The 23,133-nt window shown below is 40.6% G+C and overlaps 1 protein-coding gene across 16 annotated transcripts in view; it reads left to right on the plus strand.

Annotated features, from left to right (window-relative positions):
• OSBPL3 (oxysterol binding protein like 3) overlaps nucleotides 1-23,133 on the plus strand; it is a 198,721-nt gene that overhangs the window by 78,876 nt on the left and 96,712 nt on the right. For 14 of the 16 annotated variants that reach the window (XM_063609716.1, XM_063609719.1, XM_063609717.1 and 11 more), the window contains one exon: nucleotides 7,602-7,846. In XM_063609716.1, the coding sequence (XP_063465786.1) occupies nucleotides 7,751-7,846 (96 nt within the window). In that variant the 5' untranslated portion in view covers nucleotides 7,602-7,750. Of the gene's footprint in view, nucleotides 1-1,718; nucleotides 1,929-7,601; nucleotides 7,847-23,133 lie in introns of all 16 variants that reach the window. The other 2 variants (XM_055293625.2, XM_063609720.1) reach the window with 1 other exon arrangement.

The following is a 23,133-nucleotide window of genomic DNA, read 5'->3' on the forward strand; positions in this document are numbered from 1 at the left end:
TATATACGAAGCTAATTTTACCATAGGCTAATTGATAAAAACAATGGCATATTTCCTGTGGCATATTTCTGGTCACAAAAACATCACCAAACTTCTAAATAACAAAGTTAAATAAAACATTACTCGAGGACCTGCTGTATACCAAAGGCCGAAAGATTCTATGCCATGGTTGTAATATTAACCTGTGGCAGTGGTTCTTGGACTTGTGCATTCAGGTCACCTGGAGAACTTGTGAAAAACAGATCCCTGGGTCCCAATCTCAGTTCCTGATTTTGTAGGTCTGTGGTAGGGTCGGAGATTTTGCATTCCTAACAAGGTCCCAGGTGATACTGATGCTGCAAGTCTTAGGGCCACTCTTTAAAAACCACAGGACTATGATAATAAAAGAGAGTTTTAGCTTCCTACCCTCTGCCACGTCACACATACACAAATAGAAGGATTGGCTCGAAGTCAAATAAGAAAGGTTGAAAGCTACAGGCTAAGTCAGTTATGTTCTCAAACTTTAATGTAAGTAAAAATCACCCAGGGTATGTGTTAAACATGCAGATTATCAGGCCTGTCCCTAGATAGAAATTCTGATTCAACTCATCTAAAGTGGAGCAAAATCTGCATTTTAAATAAGAATCCAGAAGACTTTGACGAAGGTGGATCTGTACACTTTGAGAAATTGTAGGTGATTGTATAGTTATGGGTATTTACAGTGGGTTGGCAAATTTGTATGCGGAAATGCTAATTAACAAACAAATTAATGTCAGGCTGCAGAGACCTCCATGCCCTTGGTGCTCTTCTCGTTACTAAATCTCCAAGTATAATTTACTTGGGTGAGTATAGAATTCATATGCCTGTGCAATCTATGTACGCCGTAACAAAGAAGTCAGCCAATGACCGTTGGTCTCCAGAAATATCTTGACATGGGTCAAAATTAACATGTGATAATTTAATAATGATTATAATGATGGTAATAATAATAGAACAGTCAAGTCCTGAATTTTAGTTAAAGGAAGTAAAGGAAGTCCACTTCAGAAAGAAGGAAGCCCAACTTCTCAGAAATCCCTATGACCTGACAGTCCCGGTAAGAACACTGAGAGCTGGAAAGAGATGCAAGCTCCCCCAAAGCTAAGGCAAATCCAGCAGTATTAACAGTTGCAGTGTGGTTGAGGCCAGGAAGGTTGTCATTGCCTTCTCTTCTGCTCTGTCCAGACCACACCTGGAGCTTGTCTTTAAATCTGGGCATCATTGTTAGAGAAGCACAAATTATAGGGTGATCAAAGTTGAACATCTGGGATCTCAAGGGCTCTTGATCCATGTCCCATAAGAAATGGATGATGATGACAATGAGGCTGTTTAGTCTGGAGAAGAAAAGATTTGCTGGGTGGGATGTGGGGATGGTGGTGGTTTCAGTGCAGGTTATGGTTAAAAAAAAGTTCTGTCTTGTTCTATGTAGTTACCAAGGGCAAATCTAGGAGCAGCACATGAAATTATAGTGAGTCATTATTTCAGCTCTAAATGATGACAAACTGTCTAGAATACATTTTTAAAAAGGTGAAATGGAGTGCCTTGTTTCTGTCACAGGAAGTGGTCAAGCAGTGATGATCTAGCCATGTTATAGAGGGAGTTCTTGCTTTGTTTAAGCCAGAGGTTGGGCTAGAATTCATTATTAGGCTCCATGATTCTGTCTAATGACTGGTGTTATTGCGCTTGTTGTTTTGTTTACTCAGTGATGACAAATAAATGGTTCCAGCATAAACTGACAGCCAGATACCATTGTCCAGCTTTTTGTCTCATGGAAGCTGCACACTTCAAATATGCATCCAGGTGCATTTCTGTTGCTGGATTGGGCTCTGAGCAATCTGATGTCCCCTGAAGAAGTGGATTGTAAAGGCCATGGATGGAGCAGGGAATAGAAATGGATACTCTGTTGTGCCAGAGTAAGCATTTGAGTCTTTAGGCCTCTTGACTCCTGTCTTGCCAAAAGTGAGAATAAGATTTAAAAAAAAATGGTTTGTGGAGGAATTGTCAGACTTTAAGGAAGGGACTTCTATGGACACTGAGCCTTAGTACTCATCTCCCAGAAACTTAGTACTCATCTCCCAGAAACTTAGTACTCCTCTCCCAGAAACAGTCAGGTATGGGTACCCTTGGATCAGACCAGCAGTTCAGATAGTTCGGACACATGGACAGCACTTCAGAGGTCCAGGATCACCAATCGGTATCTGAAGTTGTGATTAGAACCTGCTTCCAGAAACTTCTGATGCTGAATCTCTGGTCTGTGGTGCTTAAAGCCAAATAACCAAAGCCCTGCTTTTGACTGTGTAACATTTTTGAGATCAGAATGTTTCAGAGGGTACTATTTGTAAAAAGATGCATATCTGGGATTTGAATAATTTTATTTTACTAAAGACCAGAAATAGATATCCCACTTAAAAAATTTCTAGTATTAATTCAGGACATAATTTCTTTATATATTTTACTGGGAAATTGCAAACTATTTGGAATTATACGCCATCTGGCCTTCATGAAAGTTGTTTCCAACTATGGAAGCAAAATCTGTTTCTCAAGCAAAACATGGCCAAGTGTCTGAGTGCAGACCCCCAGGCCTAATGGATTAGTAAGTAGCTGTGTTATATGCCACTCTTTGCAATCTACCAGATAATATTGCTTGTTTGGAGAGCTAGTGGTGATGAATTCTGTGGCTTTTATCTTTCTGCATTTATGTCTTCTTCCAAAGTAAGCACACTGCTTTAATGCTTTAACACTAGTCTGTTCACACTCGCATTACGGATTTTGGGAGATGTTAATATGTTGAAGGACACACATGTTTTAAGATTCTGTCATCTTTATTTGTAGTTGAAGGAGGAGTAGAGCTTCTTATCTTGTGCTGCACTTTCCACTTTCAGGAAGCCAGAAGAGAGGAGGCCATGAGCCTTTATATCTGTTGAGTGTCTATTCTATTCCAAAGCCAGACACTGTATCCTCATTTTCTTATTTAATCCTTCTAATTTTCCTTCCTTTCTTCTTGCCTGCCTGCCTGCCTGCCTGCCTGCCTGCCTGCCTGCCTGCCTTCCTTCCTTCCTTCCTTCCTTCCTTCCTTCCTTCCTTCCTCCCTCCCTCCCTCCCTCCCTCCCTCCCTCCTTCCCTCCCTCCTTCCCTCCCTCCCTCCTTCCCTCTCATGCTGAAGTGCAGTGGTGCAATCTCAGTTCACTGCAACCTCTGCCTCCCAGGTTCAAGCAATTCTCCTGCCTCAGCGTCCTGAGTAGCTGGGACTACAGGCATGCACCACCATGCTCAGCTAATTTTGGTATTTTTAGTAGAGATGGGATTTTACCATGTTGGCCAGGCTGGTCTTGAACTCCTGACCTCAAGTAATCCAGTTGTGTCCACCTCCTGAATTGCTGGGATTATAGGCATGAGCCACTCCACCTGGCCAAATCCTTCTAATTTTCTGGGGTGGCTATTATTATTCCCCATTTTATACAGGAAAAAATAGAAATCAGAGAGCTTAACACATTTGTCAAGGTGCACAGAGTTTGTAATAAGGAAACACCAATTCAAACCTAGGTCTGACTCCTTCCAGCGCTCATATATAGTATGTAATGTCACCTTTACATCTTTTCCCAAATTGCATTATCTTTTCTAAGTGAAACCTACTTACATGAGTCTTAAAATCAGCCTTTGTTGCCAAAATACTTGAAGTGCGTTGGTCATTTATTCTTCCCCATTCTAGGTAGAAATCAGGATTCTCTTTTCCTAGTGGAAGCCCCAGGACAGCTTATGTTTGCATGTCATGTGTCCATTTGACTTTTAACCAAAACACTAGCGTTTCACACAGTCCTGACCCATCAGCTTCTCAAAGGTGGGTGGCAGTGGTGAGAGACGATGAAGCTCATCTTAGAGGCACAAACAGGGCATTTTTGAACTGACACAAGTGCATCTGGTGTTTGACACCTGTTGGATTTGGTGGCCTCTGTGATTTAGAGGAAGGAAAGGCCCATAAGTTCTCTCCTCCTCAAACTCACCACCAGCTGGTTTGTTGAAACAAAAGCAGATCCCAAACTGAATTCTGTCACACATCAAACACTGACATTAGGCAGAATGCACTAAAGTAGCCATAAAACCTGTTTCTGTAACCTGGGGCAAGTCCTAGCTCTCCATCCTTAAGGCATGTTGACAAGTACTTGCAGGAGAGATTTACTCAGGGACAGCAATCTGCAGAAAGATCAGCTCCAGGGGACCAAGAAGCCTTCTTGGCAGGCTGTAAATGTTCTATTTTTTTGATCCAGCTGATGATTATATGAGTATTTGCAAGTGTAACATTCTGTATGTGCACTTAAGATTTGTGCACTTTAGTATACCTGTTCTCAGTACAAAATCAGGTGGAAATAAATGTTTGCCCTTAAATTATTCACAGTCTGTGAGCAGGGAAATTATATATTGTTGAAACCCATAAACCCTTTGAATTAGAGGTTTTCCATGGAAGGGTCTCCGGGTGGAATGGAAGCACTCAGGGGTCTTTCATATGCACCATCCTGCCAAGGTCTCCTCTCTGGTGACCCCAGCCCATCCCTGTGGTGTGCCCTAGAGTGGACACAGTAGTTGCCTCCATCCAAGTGACCATCTTGGCACCTGGGATACCTTGGTCTTGGGCTACTGCTGCCTTCTTTCTTTATTCTTCCCTGTTTTAAGTAGAGTCATGCATCGCTTAAGATAGGAAACACTGTGAGAAATGTGACATCAGGCGATTTCATCGTTGTTGTGGGAACATCATAGAGTATACCTAGCAAACCTGAATAGCAGAGCCTGCTACACACCTGGGCTATGTGGTACGGCCTACTGCTCCCAGGCTACAAACCTGTACAGCATGATACTGTCCTGAATACTGCAGGCAGCAGTAACACAATGTAAGGACTTGGGTAACTAAACATAGAGAAAGTACAGTGAAAATACAGAATTACAGTCTTATGGGACCACCAGCGTACACATGGGCTGTCACTGACTGAAACCCCATGATGTGGCATGCGACTATATATCCTTCTCTTGGAATTTGACTTCCTTTACTTTTTAGGCCGCTTTTGGTGGCTTTCACCAAATTCCTGATGAGGCTAGGCAGAAAGGTTCTGGGGGATGAAATAGATATATTTCCCTGGGCAACAATCCCAGACTCCACCATAGGGCTGGGCATGGGACGGGCTGCGGGTGCCCTCTCTTTCCCAGAAGGGGAAAGGAGACCGGGGTAGGGGTCACCAGGGGGTCATGCTGGCAGAGCCCTTAGCTCTAAGTGCCAACTTTGATAGCTATTGGATTTGGCCTACTAAGCCCTGGCTGTTGCCTCCCAAGTGAAATTTTGCAGGACGAAGAGATAAAGATGATCCTGTATCAGCTGCCTCTAGGACAGGGTTGTGGTGTTTCTGTTTGGGCAGTTTTAGAATTCCTGTGACTTTCATTTATTGCCCACGTTTCTCTCCCTTTACACTGCACACACACCCCTCTCATCCCAGACTCTCATAGACTCTCATTTAACAGAACCTCAGCCATAAAGAAAAAAACAAAAGCAAAGCTTGTACACACACACACACACACACACACACACACACACACACACACACACACACACCCTCCGCTGGTATTCCTAATCCACTGTGGAATCCGTTGCCATAGTAGTGGCTGCCCCCTCCCCGTCCCAAGCACAGACACACATTTCATCATTTGGGGCTCCCACCAGGTTTTTAATTTTTTTTTCTCTTTCTCAAACAGCAACAGCCAACACTGCTTTTCCACAAAGTATTAATATATCTTTACAGTACTCTGTTGGTCCTTTTTAGATTGCATTTGCTTCTAACTTCAGCTACACCTAGTCATGCCCCCATCAGTAAGGCTAATTTTATGAAGAGGCTGGTGCTGGTTTGCTTTTAGTCTTACTTATTATTGGATCCAATACTAAATGAATAAAGAGATTTGGGGAGTTACCTAAGAGTAACATGGGAATTGAGCTCTATGGCTCTGGGCACCTTAATTTCATTTTCTGAGATTTTGTATTTCTTTTCATTGTTTTGATTCTAGCTTATTGCTTTAACGTACTCTTTTTTATTTTTAAAGAACTAAGTGTTAATGAAGGCGTAGGAAAGAGTATATGATAATTAGCCAAGTTTGATATCATAGTTAACTAGCTGGTTCCTAGACAAATATATGATACTCTTCTTTTTATAATTAGACTATGTGAACATTAATAACGGAATGGGTTGGAGATATATATATATATATATTTTTTTCGATGTTGTTAACCTGCTTAGGAAAGCTGTAGAATTTACTTGAACTTAGTGTGTTAAATAAAGTCCTGGTTTTCTGGAGTAACCAAACATGTTAGTTACTCTTAACCCGGGGCTGTGGTTGAAGCCAGTGATTCTAGGCCCACATTTCCTATTTGAAAACTAGAAACTCCTCCATCAGGGCAAGACTCCCAAAGAGCTGCAGCCTCCACCCCTCCCGGGTTCAAGTGATTCTCCTGCCTCAGCCTCCTGAGTAACTGGGATTACAGGCACCCACTACCATGCCTGGCTAATTTTTGTATTTTTAGTAGAGACAGAGTTTCGCCATGTTGGCTAGGCTGGTTTCAAAATCCTGACCTCAGGTAATCCTCCCACCTCGGCCTCCCAAAGCGTTAGGATTACAGGCGTGAGCCACTGAGCCCGGCCTAGTTCCAGAACATTCTTATCACACCAAAAAGAAACTGTAGCCATTAAGCAGTCACTCTGCTCTCCCCCCACAGTAACCACTAGTTATTGGCCTTCTGTCTCTATGGATTTGCCAACTCTGGATATTTCATATGGAAACATACAATGTTTATTTTTTTGTGTCTGGGTTATTTGACTTAGCCTAATGTTGTCAAGGTTCATTGATGTTATAGCATGTATCAGTACTTCATTCCTTTTAATATCTGAATAATATTCCATTGAATGTATTTTCCAGATTTTGTTCATCCATTCATCAGTTGATGGACATTTGGGTTCTTTCCACCTTTGACTGTTGTGAATAACATTGCTATGAGCATTGGTCTACAACTTTTTGTTTGAGCACCTGTTTTCACTTCTTTTGGATCTATACCTAGGATTGGAATTACTGGATCGTATGATAATTCTGTTTAAATTTTTGAGAAATAGAACAGCTACCAAACTGTTTTCCACCATGGCTATGCCATTTTACAGTTCCACCAGCAATGTCTGAGGGTTCCAATTTCTCCATACTCTTTCCAACACTAGTTATTTCCCATCAAAAAAAAAAATATTATTGTAGCTATCACAGTGGATGTGAAGTGGTATCTTACTGTGTTTTAAGATTTTTTTATAGTACTGATTTTGTATGTGTCTGGACTCAGATTTTTATATGAATGTTCTTAAGCCTGCCATATTGCAAAGCTACATGAAAAACCACCTATACAAAATTCCCAGTAAAAGAATGGTGTAAAGCTTCTTTTCCTTCTCGGCCCCTGCTATAGCTAAACATCGTGACTCTGTAATCTGTAGTATGTTTAAGCCACTTGCAGACAATTTGTGGCAAATTAGAGATATCTGATGCCTCTGTCCTTCTTTCTAATTTCTCTTTTTTAGGTTTTAGGGTTTCCTTTGGGCCACCCAAAATGTTTTTTAAATACTTTGGATAAGAGCTAAACCACCTGCCACTGGGGACTTCCATACTCTCGGCTCCCTTGTCATCTGATGGCATTTTGACTATCTCGAGGCCAAGTGACTTGCTGTCCATGATGAGTGATGAGAAGAACCTTGGTGTGTCCCAAAAATTGGTATCACCTTCAAGGAGCACAAGTAGCTGCTCTTCCAAGCAAGGAAGTCGACAGGTAAAGTTTAACGCTTGCAAATTTTAGCCATCAAGTTTGCTGGTTAAAATGCATACATTTACTTGGGAAATCCTACTTCTCAGTTTAAGAGCATTTACTTTTGGTTATCTCTTGACTGTATGAGGAGAGTAAATTCTGTATCATTTTAATAATGTGTGCCTACCAGGTGGGAAGAACTGCATTTGGTTCTTCGTATAATTTTATTTAATTCTTGCAACTGTCCCCCAATGTAGATATTAACATCTCCATTTTCCCCATGAGGAAGCTGACTCAGACTGACCAGGTTACTTGCCCAAGGACACACAGCTAATAAGGAGCAAAGACAGAACCAAAGCTCAGTCTGTTTGGCTTCAGAGCCCACACTTTCCTTTATATCCTGCTAAGCAAAACAAAAAAAACAATCAATCATTTTTCTGGTAATTATAATATCCACCCCAACTTTCTTCCCTTCATCAAACCTTTTATGGCAGCTTGTAACCACAGATTGCCCTGTTAGTAGCTTCAAGTCTCACCTGCTTTATATCTGTAATGGATGAGGTAACCTAATCTACAGAAAAATGGTCCAAAGAAATTAAGTAGGAGGAAGAAAGAACTGAAACAAAGGACTGAATAATTAACTCCTAAATAACTGTCGAGTAATTATATATTGTTTCTTCATTTCCTTTCTAATAAATCTTTGTTGGCAGAATTTGCTGGTTTTAGATCAGTGCCAGTAAAGGCACATTAATCATTATAATTCTTCGCCCAGCAGTTAGGTGAAGAGAGAATGAGCTGTCAGAAAGCTGAATTTATGACCAAAGTGGTCTCCGAGCCTTTTCAGCACCTGCTGCCTCGGTTGGCATTTCCTTTTCCTCATGGGAAGTGCTGGCCTGAGAAATCACCCAGAGTCTTTGGTTCCAGAATTGGAAGCAGCAATTAAGCAACTCCCACCTCAGTCACATCTACACATTTATGACACCTCATGAGGGATCTGTCCAACTGAGCGTTGCCTGGGATAAGGAGCTTTGCCACCCATGAATCTGTGATTCCAGGAAATTAGATTTTGCCACAGGCCTGACATTTGGGAAGCCCTCCAGGATCTCCCCTGAGGGGTTAAGAAGGAGAATTTTGTCAGCACTGTCATCGGTTCCTTCTGGGATTAAAAAAAAAAAAAAGAAAAGACTAAAATTAGTCATTGGCTAATGCATCATGGCTCCCTGGAGTTCTGTTTTCATGAGGGTCACTGTGCTTGTCCTCTTTGTCAGCTTTCCACAGGAGTATTTTTCTCCCTAAGCCAAAACTCTGGTTGGGATTAAAACAGCATGTGGTATATCCCCTACCTGTGCCATCTTCCTTACACCCAGGGATTGTTATGTCCTTCTTTGATAAAGGGGGAGAACATGATTCATTTAAGTAGCAAGTGGTGATCACACTATAGGAATTGGAACAGTACAATGAAATTCTCAGATCAAATACTACATAAACTTTTTTCAGTGTATTATTTGGAATTGATTTGGTTTTCACAAAGCTTTTTTGGAAGTTACATAATGAAGGGTAAGAGGAATGTGCTTGACGCCTCAACTTTTTTCTGACTTGGAGTGCTTGGTCAATCAGTCACTGATTCATCAAATGGTCATCTTTTATATTTAGGGTCTCCTGCTTTAATATGCATATAACGTGGCATTATAAATGGAGACACTTATATTTCCTCTGTGGCAGAGAAGGTGGAGAATGTATTAAGTTTATTTCAACTTCAGCCTGAAGTTAGTTATAAAGCTCATGTTTGATTTCCAGAGGTCATTTTCTTGGTCCATCTGCTTTCTCATCCTTCTGTCGAAGAAAGGTGTTCTGTCCCAGGGTATGCTTAGTGTTTCCATCCACATGGTCCACCTTGGCCCCCCATACCCAATCTGCCTTCGCAAACTGGCCCAAGATTGTGCTTCAGTCTTTAAAGGTGCTGCAGAGGTGCAGGAACCTTTGAAGCTCCCTTCACTTAGGGCACACAGCCATCTCCGATGGTCTGTCGGTTGCTAAATATAAGGATGACACTGTGTTTCCAGTCACGTCACTGAAGAGTACCAGTTAAACACTTAAAACTTCAAGATCTACATGGTAAGAAATTTAATTAGAGGAATATGAAAATACAACTAAAGATAATCTGTGCAAATACCTACTTGTATTTCAAACACCAGTTTAAAGTCATTTTCAAATTGCTCTCTTTCTTTCATCTGGAGGGGATACATCTGATGTTGATTTTATTGGTCATTTTTCTTAGTGCTAGTTTTTCTCATGTGCTTTGGAATTGCAGCTTAGAGCTTCATCTAGAGATCGTTTCCCATGTATTCTTTCTCTGCGCTCACCCTCACCCATCTAGGGATTTGCTGTTGCCAACTTCCTACCTCCCAGGACCCCAGCAGAGTCAAGTCTAATATTTGCAGCAAGGGCCTTCTGTTCCATGATGATGATGGACCCAGCACCAGGCCCCAGACAGCATAGCCCAGCGCCTGACTGTGAGGCTGTGTCTCCCTTCTCACCTCTCCCTGGGCAAGCAGATCTTTAAAGCTCTTTGTGGTGTGGGGGCTTCCCCCTCCACAGTTTCAGATTTCCAGCAGTGAGCCTGGCTCAGGTCCCAGCCTTTTCCTGATGACATTTTTCTCCTCATTAGCCCACAGAAACAGGCTAATGGACACCTCTGTCTACAGTATACTTTACATTTCTATTTGGTTCTGATCCATGGAGATACTTAATCTTTTTTTGCCACGTTATTCTTTTTTTTTTCAGATTTGTTGAGGTAATAAATGACAAATGAAAGTTGTATATATTTATGGTGTATAATGTGATGTTTTGATACATGTACGCATTAGGAAGTGATTACCCATTATCAAGCTAATATACCCATCACCCCCCATAGTTATTTGTGTGTGTGTGTGTGTGTGTGTGGTAAGAACATTTAAGATCTACTTTTATAGCCGCCAATTTCAAGTAAATAATGCAGTATTATTAACTACAGTCACCATGGTGTTACATTAGATCTCCAGAACTTACCAGACCCTGGTAACTACCATTCTATCCTCTGTTTCTATAAGTTTGACTTTTTTAGATTCCACATGTAAGTGAAATCATGCAGTATTTTTCTTTCTGTGCTTGGTTTATTTCACTTAACATAATGTCCTCCACTTCATCCATGTGATTGCAAATGACAAGATTTCTTTCTTTTTTAAGGCTGAATAGTAGTCCACTGCGTAAGTATATGTACCACATTTTCTTTGGAAATATTTAATCTTTTTTTTTTTTTATCACACAGACACAAAAGAGCCCTACATGTTTGTAACTTTGTATATTTTTGCCATATTTGGAGTGAGGGTGGCATTTTGTATATTTTTGCCATATTTGGAGTGAGAGTAGCAATAGGGAAGGGGCACTAAATGCATGAACTTAAAACACCATCTTAGCTGGAAGACATGGTTTTTTAAAGTCATTTTTACTTAAATTCCAATCCAGTATTTCCAGGTGACCTTGAGAGTATCTGTACTCCAGCCACACTAGTTTTCTTTCACTTTCTGGAGCTGAATTTTCTCTTGTCCTTGTTTCTTGAACTGAACTTAAACTTGAACCTGGTCTTCCTATCTCAGACCTATTCATATAAAATCTCAAGGAGCTATGTGTTTATGTATAGATACTCTCCTACCTATATACCTATGTTAAAAGAGCTTGCTTCCTTGAAGGAGAAAATGATTGAGACCTAGGTGTTTTCATTTTTACACCTGACCTAAGACAAAATGTACAACTTAGGGCCATGAAAACCCTAGGAGGAGGGTTCTATCATCTTTTAACTTAAATACTGGGGCTCCTGAGATTTTAAAAACAATAAGCCTCACTTTGCCAGTATGAAAACAACCTGTCAATAAAATCTCTTCAAGATAATTTGAGGAGAAAGGTATGCATAGTGATTAGAACATTAACTCTCCCATCTTGGGTCCACCCATTAATTGGTTCTGTGACCTTAAACTCTCCAAATCTCAGTTTTTCCATCAATAAAATTGGAATAATTCTTTTCTCATAGCATTGTCGTAAGGATGAAAAATAAGCACTTATTCCAGGGTCAGACTCAGGATAGGTGCTGAGTAAATATAAACGTATGTTTTTATCATTATAATTAACATTAATTTGACCTTCAATTCTTATCTGTGAAAGTCCTGAATGCTCATAGTGAATAGTTCTAGCTTTTTTTCTCCCAGGAACTTTTATAATATCATACATGTATCCACTCATACCTTTTTAGTGTTGTACAAAACCCACTAAAATATACACTGTGTATGTGAATATATACTTTTAAAATAAAAAATGCCTTACTCTACACATTAACAAAATGCTTTTGTGAAGAATACAATAGAATGTTTAATAATTGGGCTACATTTGACATCTTTAGGCATAACCTATACCTAAAACAAGTGAAAAACGTTGATGAATTCTTACCCCATCCTGCTAAGTCTTGCCCTTGCTTGGGTGGTAAATGATTTTCCCCTCTCACCCCCTATGCCAGCATCTATCTCTTGGTAGTAGCTGCACAGAGCATTGTGTTAAGAAGGACTTTGCAGCTGAGTCTGCATTCAGGGGAAAGATTGCAGTGTTTTTAGCTGTGACTTCTGGGCATAAGGCAGGGAGAACACAGCATGGACACTGTGTTTGTCACCCCTTAGTGATAGAGAAGAGTTAAAATCAAGAGCTCTCTGTTGCGATCTTTATATTGTGTTATTGGATGAACTTCAGGCAAGTGTAGGTTGTCTCACTTCTCCATTCATAAAATGGAGGAAAACTCAACTCCTGCTTTTTCCCGTGGAACACGGTAAGAGAAAATTGAGTGTTTTCAGTGGCTAAAAGACATTGAAAGTCTTTGGGGAAAAGTCCTCTGTAAATTTAAGAAACTGGTATAATTACAGATGAGCGGCCTTTACTTTGGCCAGTTCTGGAAGGAGAACTCACATTACCTTGTTTCAAAAACCGTGACACTCTGCAGAATTGGTTCTTTTTGAAGTAGATCACTTCAGATATCATGTCTTCACCATAGAGGAATCTACTCTTCTTGTAGGAACTAAAGGGACCCTGCTTATTAAAAAAATAGGTTGTTGGTCCCTCCTGACTATCTTAATAATACCCTATTATTGTAGAGTTCTAAGTGGATCTTCAATGTTCTTCCTCATCCCAGGTTTTGGCTCCACTATTCCTTTAGCTAGAATGATCATATGAAACCCTGCTGCCCTTTTGAATTATGTCATTTCCTTAGCAAGAATTTTTATTTATTGCTCTAAGCTTTTAAAATGATTTTTATAAAAATAAGATTTGCTCGCTGTAAATCATTTACAAAGTAAATGTGAATTGCTATGCTTTAAGTAACTTGTGTTTAAATGGCTGCTGATAGGTCAAATAAAATGCCTGAAAATGACCGTGGTTTGTGCAGGTCATTGGTGTCATTGTCAAATGGTTTCCTTGCAGTCCTGGGGATGAAAGGCTGATTAGAGTTGATTCATGAGAGACAAGGAACAGAGGAGTAGAACAGCCCAGTTCTGCCAGGCCCCTTGACAGGATTTGAGAGAAGCCTTCACAAATGTTCTGATTTGGAACCTTGAGCTTGGCTAATACCATGCTTAACACTGCCATCGTCTCTCCTCTTTCAGTTGCTTCATTGGTTAAAAAAAGTATATGGTTGTTTAAGTACTGGGTCCTGTTTATACATCTTTTTATTTCTCATAGCACCTAGGACAGGGCTTTGCATGTAGAAGATACGAATCGTCGGACTGAATTTATTGAAAACCAGCGACAAATATCCTTCTATTGGGGCAGGTGAGAGCGTATGGCCAGGTATACATGGAGAACATGTGGGAGCAAAAAGCCTACAGATTCTTAAGCTCTTCCACTCCAGTGACAGTTGTGAGGATCTATAATAAAATGAAGAAGGGCTTCCCCATTGATTTTATTCTGGCAAATGATGACATCCATAAATGTTCTTCTATACCTGTGGTCTGTGAAGGAACTACTTTATTGAACGTCTGGAACAAAAGTAAAGACGCTGGCTCTAGAAACTGATGCTTGTTCTCACTGGTTTTGCTTTTTGCCTGCTGGATAACCTTGCCATGTTTTTTTTTTTTTTTTTTTAACACATTCTGGGTCTAAGCTTTTTAGCTGTTAAATTTGGATAATTTTGCTTACTTTTGAGAACTAAATGAAACAGTAAATAAGAAGCATCTAGACTAGCATATGGGAAACATTCAGTAAGTGTAGATTAAATTAATGAATGAATAAACATGCAGTTCCTTAGTAGAAAGATTACCATTCATAAAGTCTTGTAGATACATTAAGTGGGTTAAGGAATATCTAAGTGGGAGCGAGAATTGCTATTTTAAAATGTGTAAAATATGAGTAATTGCAATTTCCTCTTGTCTTTTTCCCACTGTCCTGTTACATTTCCTTCCTAGAATTTTCAAAGTAACACATTCCAGAGGCCAGATTAGCTTGATAAAGATGACTGAGTATGCTTTGTCTTTATCAAAAGAGTCTTATAGCCTTGAGTTTTATTTCTTCAGCCAATATCTATTGAGAGCCCGTTATTAAAAGGCCCTGAGCAGGGATAAACGAAGCTATGAAGGACAGGACAGCTGAACGTTCATCATAAGTAAGAAATCAACTCTGATTGGAAAGAGTGTGAGTTGTAAAGAGAGCACAGCCTCTATTCAGTTTTAAAGTGTATTGTTAGCATTTGGCATAGAAGTTAGCAATCGAGAGTAAATCCTGTCAAAATAATTGACAAGTGCTTCACTCATGATTGCAGGGGTTTTGAAAGGGAAAGATCTATTGCTGGGTAAGTTTCCATACAATTATGCAATTCACTCTTGTCACCCTGCTGTTTCTGGGCTGAACTACAGTGGCTTGAACTCTCCCAGGGTCACCCGATGAGAGCTTATTTATGCAGGGTATTAGATTATGCCGCACTCCAGAGAGCCCAGCCTGGTGCTCGCTTCGGCAGCACATATACAGAGAGCCCAGCCTGGCTGGGCTCAGGGCCGGAACTCATAAAACAGGTGAGTGGAATGGGGAAGAATTTGCCAAGGAGGGAAAAGTGAATAGTGAATTAACACTTTAATGTCCAGATGTTTATCATTTCAGCTGTCTCGGTATTGAAAATGCTTAGTCCCATTTCTTTCTTTCTTTCTTTGTTTTTGAGACGGAGTCTCACTCTGTTGCCCAGGCTGAAGTGCAGTGCCGCAATCTTGGCTCACTGCAACCTCTGCCTCCTGGGTTCAAGCGATTCTCCGGCCTCAGCCTCCTGAGTAGCTGGGACTACAGGTGTGCACCTGTAGTACCACCATGCCCTCAGGTGATCCACCCTCTTTGGCCTACCAAATTCCTGGGATTACAAGTGTGAGCCGTCGCACCTGGCCCCGTTTATTTCTTTTAATTTCATAATGTCTTTAGAGATACTAAGATTTATCATCTCTAAATTTATTTCAGTATTCAGTATAGGCTGAATAAACACCACAGGAAAGTCCAGTCAAGGAGGAGGGACCTTGGAAACATCGTGGTTGTCTCACACTGTTCTATGATGATCATAGAAGAGGAGAGGCAGCGAGCATGAACTCTGGAGCCAGATGGCCAGTGTTTGAATCTCTGGCTGTTTATAAGCTGTTTGATCTTGGACAAAGTTAATACCCTCTCTCTGCCTTGTTTTCTTATTAGGTGTAGGTTGCTTAGTTTGAAGAGAGCCTGTAGTAGGAAGTGCTATGTAAGTGTTTGACAAATAAACATTCGCCTTTTGTGAGCAGGGGAGTCCCGGGAGCCCTTAAGCAATGTCACAGCTGCTTCCCTGCTTCATCTTTTCAGCTGGGAGGCGGGTGGCACAGTGCAGGGGCAGGCAGTTTGGCTTGTGTCTAGGCTGCTCTCAGAGGAAGACTCAGCATGGGACACTCGAAGTGAAAACTCTCTGGTAGCATCTTCACAGCTCATAATATCCTTTCATGCTACCCTTTGGAGTCTCAACACAACTCAGTGAGGTCTGTAATGTTTCCCCCACTGTGGAAAGGAAATACAGCCCAAAGATATTAACTGATTTGTTCAGAGTCCCATGGCTACTAAATGGTAGGTGACCAGGCAACCAACTAATTTGGAGAGCACTGGGTTTCTTTAGATGCTAGAAGGCTTCTTCAGAAGTTAATTCAAGTTCCATGCCTTATGTACAAATGGTTGTTATTTAAACAAGCCTCCATCAGCTCACATCTTTATGAATGCAGGGCCAAGAAGAACGTGGATGATTGAAGTAGCCTTAGGATCCCCGTTTGCCTGGAGCTGTTTTGTTTGTTTGTTTTCTAGTGGACCCAACTGAGAAAAAAAATTAACTATATATTTTTTATAGTTTTCTAGATTCTCATTTTCTGGGCCTTTTACTTCTCCTCCTTACTGCTGACCTTTTAGCCACCCCTATGGTTATAACATACCTTAGAGGCAGGAAGGCTGAAGAAATAAGACTGAGTTCTCAATATATTTCCATGCTGAGTAAGTCTTATAAGACACAAACATTTGATATCAGAAGAGGTTAAAGTATCAGCTCAAATGACATATTTGAGTTGTCAGGACTTCTTTGTTCCTCTCCACATCCACAAATGACAGACTGTCAGCTACATTCCATACTCTGAAGATCACAAGAAACTGAACTCTTAAAACACTTCTGGAATGTTGCTGAACTGTCTGTATTGTTCTGCAATTCTGGAATAATAATCACAGCAAATATATTTGGGTGAGATTTAGAAATATTACTTTGATGAAAACTGCATGGGATGCCTTAAGAAAATAAATATATTTATTCATGGTTGGCAGTGGCCACATTTAACATACAAGAAGGCAGAACCCTGGCCCAGATGCTCTGGTTGAGAGCACAGCTACGAAGTAATGGAATGTTCTCAAGAAGCTACTGATGCAAATGTGAACTGAACTGACCGATTCAACAGCTCTTTCCTGGGGAGGGGAACATCTACTTCAGTAATTTGATAATATTAAAATACTAAAGGTCCAGAAGTGACAGTGCAAGAAGTAGGACAGAGGCACAACAGAAGACTTCCCTAGTGTCATCTGACATCCCTCTAAAACCTACACCCTGGCCCTACCGTCGAGTTTAGCTGTGTTTTCCACTGCATCTGTACACAAGCCCACATCACCATCTAAATCACCTCCTCTCTGTTCCTACTTCAGGTGAATCACATTCCTGGCACATCTTGGTCCAGTGGTCCCTGGTACCCTGTGTAGTGAGCTGAATCATCAAAAGACATGTTCACTTCCTACTTATTAAACTAAAAACTTTCTGCACAGCAAAAGGAAAAACAGTGAACAGACAACCTGCAAAACAGGAGAAAATATTTGCAAACTATGCTTCCAACAGGGAACTAATATCCAGAATATACAAGGAACTCAAACAGCTCAACCACAAAAACAAAAAACAAATAATCTCATTAAAAAACAAGCAAAGGACATGAATAGACATTTTTCAAAAGAAGACATACAAGTGGCCAACAGGTATATGAAAAAATGTTCAACATAATCATCAGGGAAATGCAAATCAAAACCACAATGAGATATCATCTTATATCAGTCAAATGACTATTAATACAAAGACAACAATATGTTGGTAAGGATGCAGAAGAAAGGGAACTCTTTTTTTTTTATTTTTATTTTTATTTATTTTTTTTTATTATACTTTAGGGTTTTAGGGTACATGTGCACAATGTGCAGATTTGTTACATATGTATCCATGTGCCATGTTGATTTCCTGCACCCATTAACTCGTCATTTAGCATTAGGTGTATCTCCTAATGCTGTCCCTCCCCCCTCCCCCCACCCCACAACAGTCCCCGGAGCGTGATGTTCCCCTTCCTGTGTCCATGAGTTCTCATTGTTCAATTCCCACCTATGAGTGAGAACATGCGGTGTTTGGTTTTTTGTCCTTGCGAGAGTTTACTGAGAATGATGGTTTCCAGTTTCATCCATGTCCCTACAAAGGACACGAACTCATCATTTTTTATGGCTGCATAGTATTCCATGGTGTATATGTGCCACATTTTCTTAATCCAGTCTATCGTTGTTGGACATTTGGGTTGGTTCCAACTCTTTGCTATTGTGAATAGTGCCGCAGTAAACATACGTGTGCATGTGTCTTTATAGCAGCATGATTTATAGTCCTTTGGGTATATACCCAGTAATGGGATGGCTGGGTCAAATGGTATTTCTAGTTCTAGATCCCTGAGGAATCGCCACACTGACTTCCACAATGGTTGAACTAGTTTACAGTCCCACCAACAGTGTAAAAGTGTTCCTATTTCTCCACATCCTCTCCAGCACCTGTTGTTTCCTGATTTTTTAATGATGGCCATTCTAACTGGTGTGAGATGGTATCCACTGTGGTTTTGATTTGCATTTCTCTGATGGCCAGTGATGAGGAGCATTTCTTCATGTGTTTTTTGGCTGCATAAATGTCTTCTTTTGAGAAGTGTCTATTCATGTCCTCTGCCCACTTTTTGATGGGGTTGTTTGTTTTTTTCTTGTAAATTTGTTTGAGTTCATTGTAGATTCTGGATATTAGCCCTTTGTCAGATGAGTAGGTTGCAAAAATTTTCTCCCATTGTGTAGGTTGCCTGTTCACTCTGATGATAGTTTCTTTTGCTGTGCAGAAGCTCTTTAGTTTAATGAGATCCCATTTGTCGATTTTGGCTTTTGTTGCCATTGCTTTTGGTGTTTTAGACATGAAGTCCTTGCCCACGCCTATGTCCTGAATGGTATTGCCTAGGTTTTCTTGTAGGATTTTAATGGTTTTAGGTCTAACATATAAGTCTTTAATCCATCTTGAATTAATTTTTGTATAAGGTGTAAGGAAGGGATCCAGTTGCAGCTTTCTACATATGGCTAGCCAGTTTTCCCAGCACCATTTATTAAATAGGGAATCCTTTCCCCATTTCTTGTTTTTGTCAGGTTTGTCAAAGATCAGATAGTTGTAGCTATGCGGCATCATTTCTGAGGGCTCTGTTCTGTTCCATTGATCTATGTCTCTGTTGTGGTACCAGTACCATGCTGTTTTGGTTACTGTAGCCTTGTAGTATAGTTTAAAGTCAGGTAGCGTGATGCCTCCAGCTTTGTTCTTTTGGCTTAGGATTGACTTGGCGATGCGGGCTCTTTTTTAGTTCCATATGAACTTTAAAGTAGTTTTTTCCAATTCTGTGAAGAAAGTCATTGGTAGCTTGATGGGGATGGCATTGAATCTATAAATTACCTTGGGCAGTATGGCCATTTTCACGATATTGATTCTTCCAACCCATGAGCATGGAATGTTCTTCCATTTGTTTGTATCCTCTTTTATTTCATTGAGCAGTGGTTTGTAGTTCTCATTGAAGAGGTCCTTCACATCCCTTGTAAGTTGGATTCCTAGGTATTTTATTCTCTTTGAAGCAATTGTGAATGGGAGTTCACTCATGATTTGGCTCTCTGTTTGTCTGTTATTGGTGTACAAGAATGCTTGTGATTTTTGTACATTAATTTTGTATCCTGAGACTTTGCTGAAGATGCTAATCAGCTTAAGGAGATTTTGGGCTGAGACAATGGGGTTTTCTAGATATACAATCATGTCATCTGCAAACAGGGACAATTTGACTTCCTCTTTTCCCAATTGAATACCCTTTATTTCCTTCTCCTGCCTGATTGCTCTGGCCAGAACTTCCAGCACTATGTTGAATAGGAGCGGTGAGAGAGGGCATCCCTGTCTTGTGCCAGTTTTCAGAGGGAATGCTTCCAGTTTTTGCCCATTCAGTATGATATTGGCTGTGGGTTTGTTGTAGATAGCTCTTATTATTTTGAGATACGTCCCATCAATACCTAATTTATTGAGAGTTTTTAGCATGAAGGGTTGTTGAATTTTGTCAAAGGCCTTTTCTGCATCTATTGAGATAATCATGTGGTTTTTGTCTTTGGTTCTGTTTATATGCTGGATTACATTTATTGATTTGCGTATGTTGAACCAGCCTTGCATCCCAGGGATGAAGCCCACTTGATCATGGTGGATAAGCTTTTTGATGTGCTGCTGGATTCGGTTTGCCAGTATTTTATTGAGGATTTTTGCATCAATGTTCATCAAGGATATTGGTCTGAAATTCTCTTTTTTGGTTATGTCTCTGCCAGGTTTTGGTATCAGGACGATGCTGGCTTCGTAAAATGTGTTAGGGAGGATTCCCTCTTTTTCTATCGATTGGAATAGTTTCAGAAGGAATGGTACCAGTTCCTCCTTGTACCTCTGGTAGAATTCAGCTGTGAATCCATCAGGTCCTGGACTCTTTTTGGTTGGTAAGCTATTGATTATTGCCACAATTTCAGAACCTGTTATTGGTCTATTCGGAGATTCAACTTCTTCCTGGTTTAGTCTTGGGAGGGTGTATTTGTCGAGGAATTTATCCATTTCTTCTAGATTTTCTAGTTTATTTGCATAGAGGTGTTTGTAGTATTCTCTGATGGTAGATTGTATTTCTGTGGGATCGGTGGTGATATCCCCTTTTTCGTTTTTTATTGCATCTATTTGATTCTTCTCTCTTTTCTTCTTTATTAGTCTTGCTAGCGGTCCATCAATTTTGTTGATCTTTTCAAAAAACCAGCTCCTGGATTCATTAATTTTTTGAAGGGTTTTTTGTGTCTCTATTTCCTTCAGTTCTGCTCTGATTTTAGTTATTTCTAGCCTTCTGCTAGCTTTTGAATGTGTTTGCTCTTGCTTTTCTAGTTCTTTTAATTGTGATGTTAGGGTGTCAATTTTGGATCTTTCCTGCTTTCTCTTGTGGGCATTTAGTGCTATAAATTTCCCTCTACACACTGCTTTGAACGTGTCCCAGAGATTCTGGTATGTTGTGTCTTTGTTCTCGTTGGTTTCAAAGAACATCTTTATTTCTGCCTTCATTTCATTATGTACCCAATAGTCATTCAGGAGCAGGTTGTTCAGTTTCCATGTAGTTGAGCGGTTTTGACTGAGTTTCTTAATCCTGAGTTCTAGTTTGATTGCACTGTGGTCTGAGAGACAGTTTGTTATAATCTCTGTTCTTTTACATTTGCTGAGAAGAGCTTTACTTCGAACTGTGTGGTCAATTTTGGAATAGGTGTGGTGTGGTGCTGAAAAAAATGTATATTCTGTTGATTTGGGGTGGAGAGTTCTGTAGATGTCTATTAGGTCCACTTTATGTAGAGCTGAGTTCAATTCCTGGATATCCTTGTTAACTTTCTGTCTCGTTGATCTGTCTAATGCTGACAGTGGGGTGTTAAAATCTCCCATTATTATTGTGTGGGAGTTTAAGTCCCTTTGTAGGTCACTGAGGACTTGCTTTATGAATCTGGGTGCTCCTGTGTTGGGTGCATATATATTTAGGATAGTTAGCTCTTCTTGTGGAATTGATCCCTTTACCATTATGTAATGGCCTTCTTTGTCTCTTTTGATCTTTGTTGGTTTAAAGTCTATTTTATCAGAGACTAGGATTGCAACCCCTGCCTTTTTTTGTTTTCCAGTTGCTTGATAGATCTTCCTCCATCCCTTTATTTTGAGTCTATGTGTGTCTCTGCACGTGAGATGGGTTTCCTGAATACAGCACACTGATGGGTCCTGACTCCTTATCCAGTTTGCCAGTCTGTGTCTTTTGATTGGAGCATTTAGCCCATTTACATTTAACGTGAATATCGTTATGTGTGAATCTGATCCTGTCATTATGATGTTAGTTGGTTATTTTGCTTGTTAGTTGCTATAGTTTCTTCCTAGCCTCGATGATCTTTACAATTTGGCATGTTTTTGCAGGGGCTGGTACCGGTTGTTCCTTTCCATGTTTAGTGCTTCCTTCAGGAGCTCTTTTAGGGCAGGCCTGGTGGTGACAAAATCACTCAGCGTTTGCTTGTCTGTAAAGTATTTTATTTCTCCTTCACTTATGAAGCTTAGTTTGGCGGGATAGGAAATTCTGGGTTGAAAATTCTTTTCTTTAAGAATGTTGAATATCGGCCCCCACTCTCTTCTGGCTTGTAGAGTTTCTGCTGAGAGATCAGCTGTTAGTCTGATGGGCTTCCCTTTGTGGGTAACCCGACCTTTCTCTCTGGCTGCCCTTAACATTTTTTCCTTCATTTCCACTTTGGTGAATCTGACAATTATGTGTCTTGGAGTTGCCCTTCTCGAGGAGTATCTTTGTGGCGTTCTCTGTATTTCCTGAATCTGAATGCTGGCCTGCCTTGCTAGATTGGGGAAGTTCTCCTGGATAATATCTTGCAGAGTGTTTTCCAACTTGGTTCCATTCTCCCCATCATTTTCAGGTACACCAATCAGACGTAGGTTTGGTCTTTTCACATAGTCCCAAATTTCTTGGAGGCTTTGTTCATTTCTTTTTATTCTTTTTTCTCTAAACTTCCCTTCTCTCTTCATTTCATTCATTTCATCTTCTATCAGCGATACCCTTTCTTCCAGTTGATCGCATCTGCTACTGAGGCTTCTGCATTCTTCGCGTAGTTCTCGAAACTTGGCTTTCAGCTCCATCATCTCCTTTAAGCCCTTCTCTCCATTGGTTATTCTAGTTATCCATTCTTCTAATTTTTTTTCAAAGTTTTTAACTTCTTTGCTATTGTTTTGAATTTCCTCTCGTAGCTCAGAGTAGTTTGATCGTCTGAAGCCTTCTTCTCTCAACTCATCAAAGTCATCCTCCATCCAGCTTTGTTCCATTGCTGGTGAGGAACTGCGTTCCTTTGGAGGAGGAGAGGTGCTCTGTTTTTTAGAGTTTCCAGTTTTTGTGCTCTGTTTTTTCCCCATCTTTGTGGTTTTGTCTACTTTTTGTCTTCGATGATGATGATGTACAGATGGGTTTTTGGTGTGGATGTCCTTTCTGTTTGTTGATTTTCCTTCTACCAGACAAGACCCTCAGCTGCAGGTCTGTTGGAGTTTACTAGAGGTCCACTCCAGACCCTGTTTGGCTGGGTGTCAGCAGCGGTGGCTGCAGAACAGCGGATTTTCGTGAGACCACAAATTCAGCTGTCTGATAGTTCCTCTGAAAGTTTTGTCTCAGAGGAGTACCCGGTTGAATGAGGTGTCAGTCTGTCCCTACTGGGGGGGGTGCCTCCCAGTTAGGCTGCTCAGGGGTGAGGGACCCACTTTAGGAGGCAGTCTGTCCGTTCTCAGATCTCCAGCTGCGTGCTGGGAGAACCACTACTCTCTTCAAAGCTGTCAGTCAGACAGGGACATTTAAGGCTGTGGAGGTTCTTGCTGAGTTTTTGTT

Source organism: Symphalangus syndactylus, chromosome 9 (assembly GCF_028878055.3).
Source record: "Symphalangus syndactylus isolate Jambi chromosome 9, NHGRI_mSymSyn1-v2.1_pri, whole genome shotgun sequence".
NCBI classification, from domain to species: domain Eukaryota; kingdom Metazoa; phylum Chordata; class Mammalia; order Primates; family Hylobatidae; genus Symphalangus; species Symphalangus syndactylus.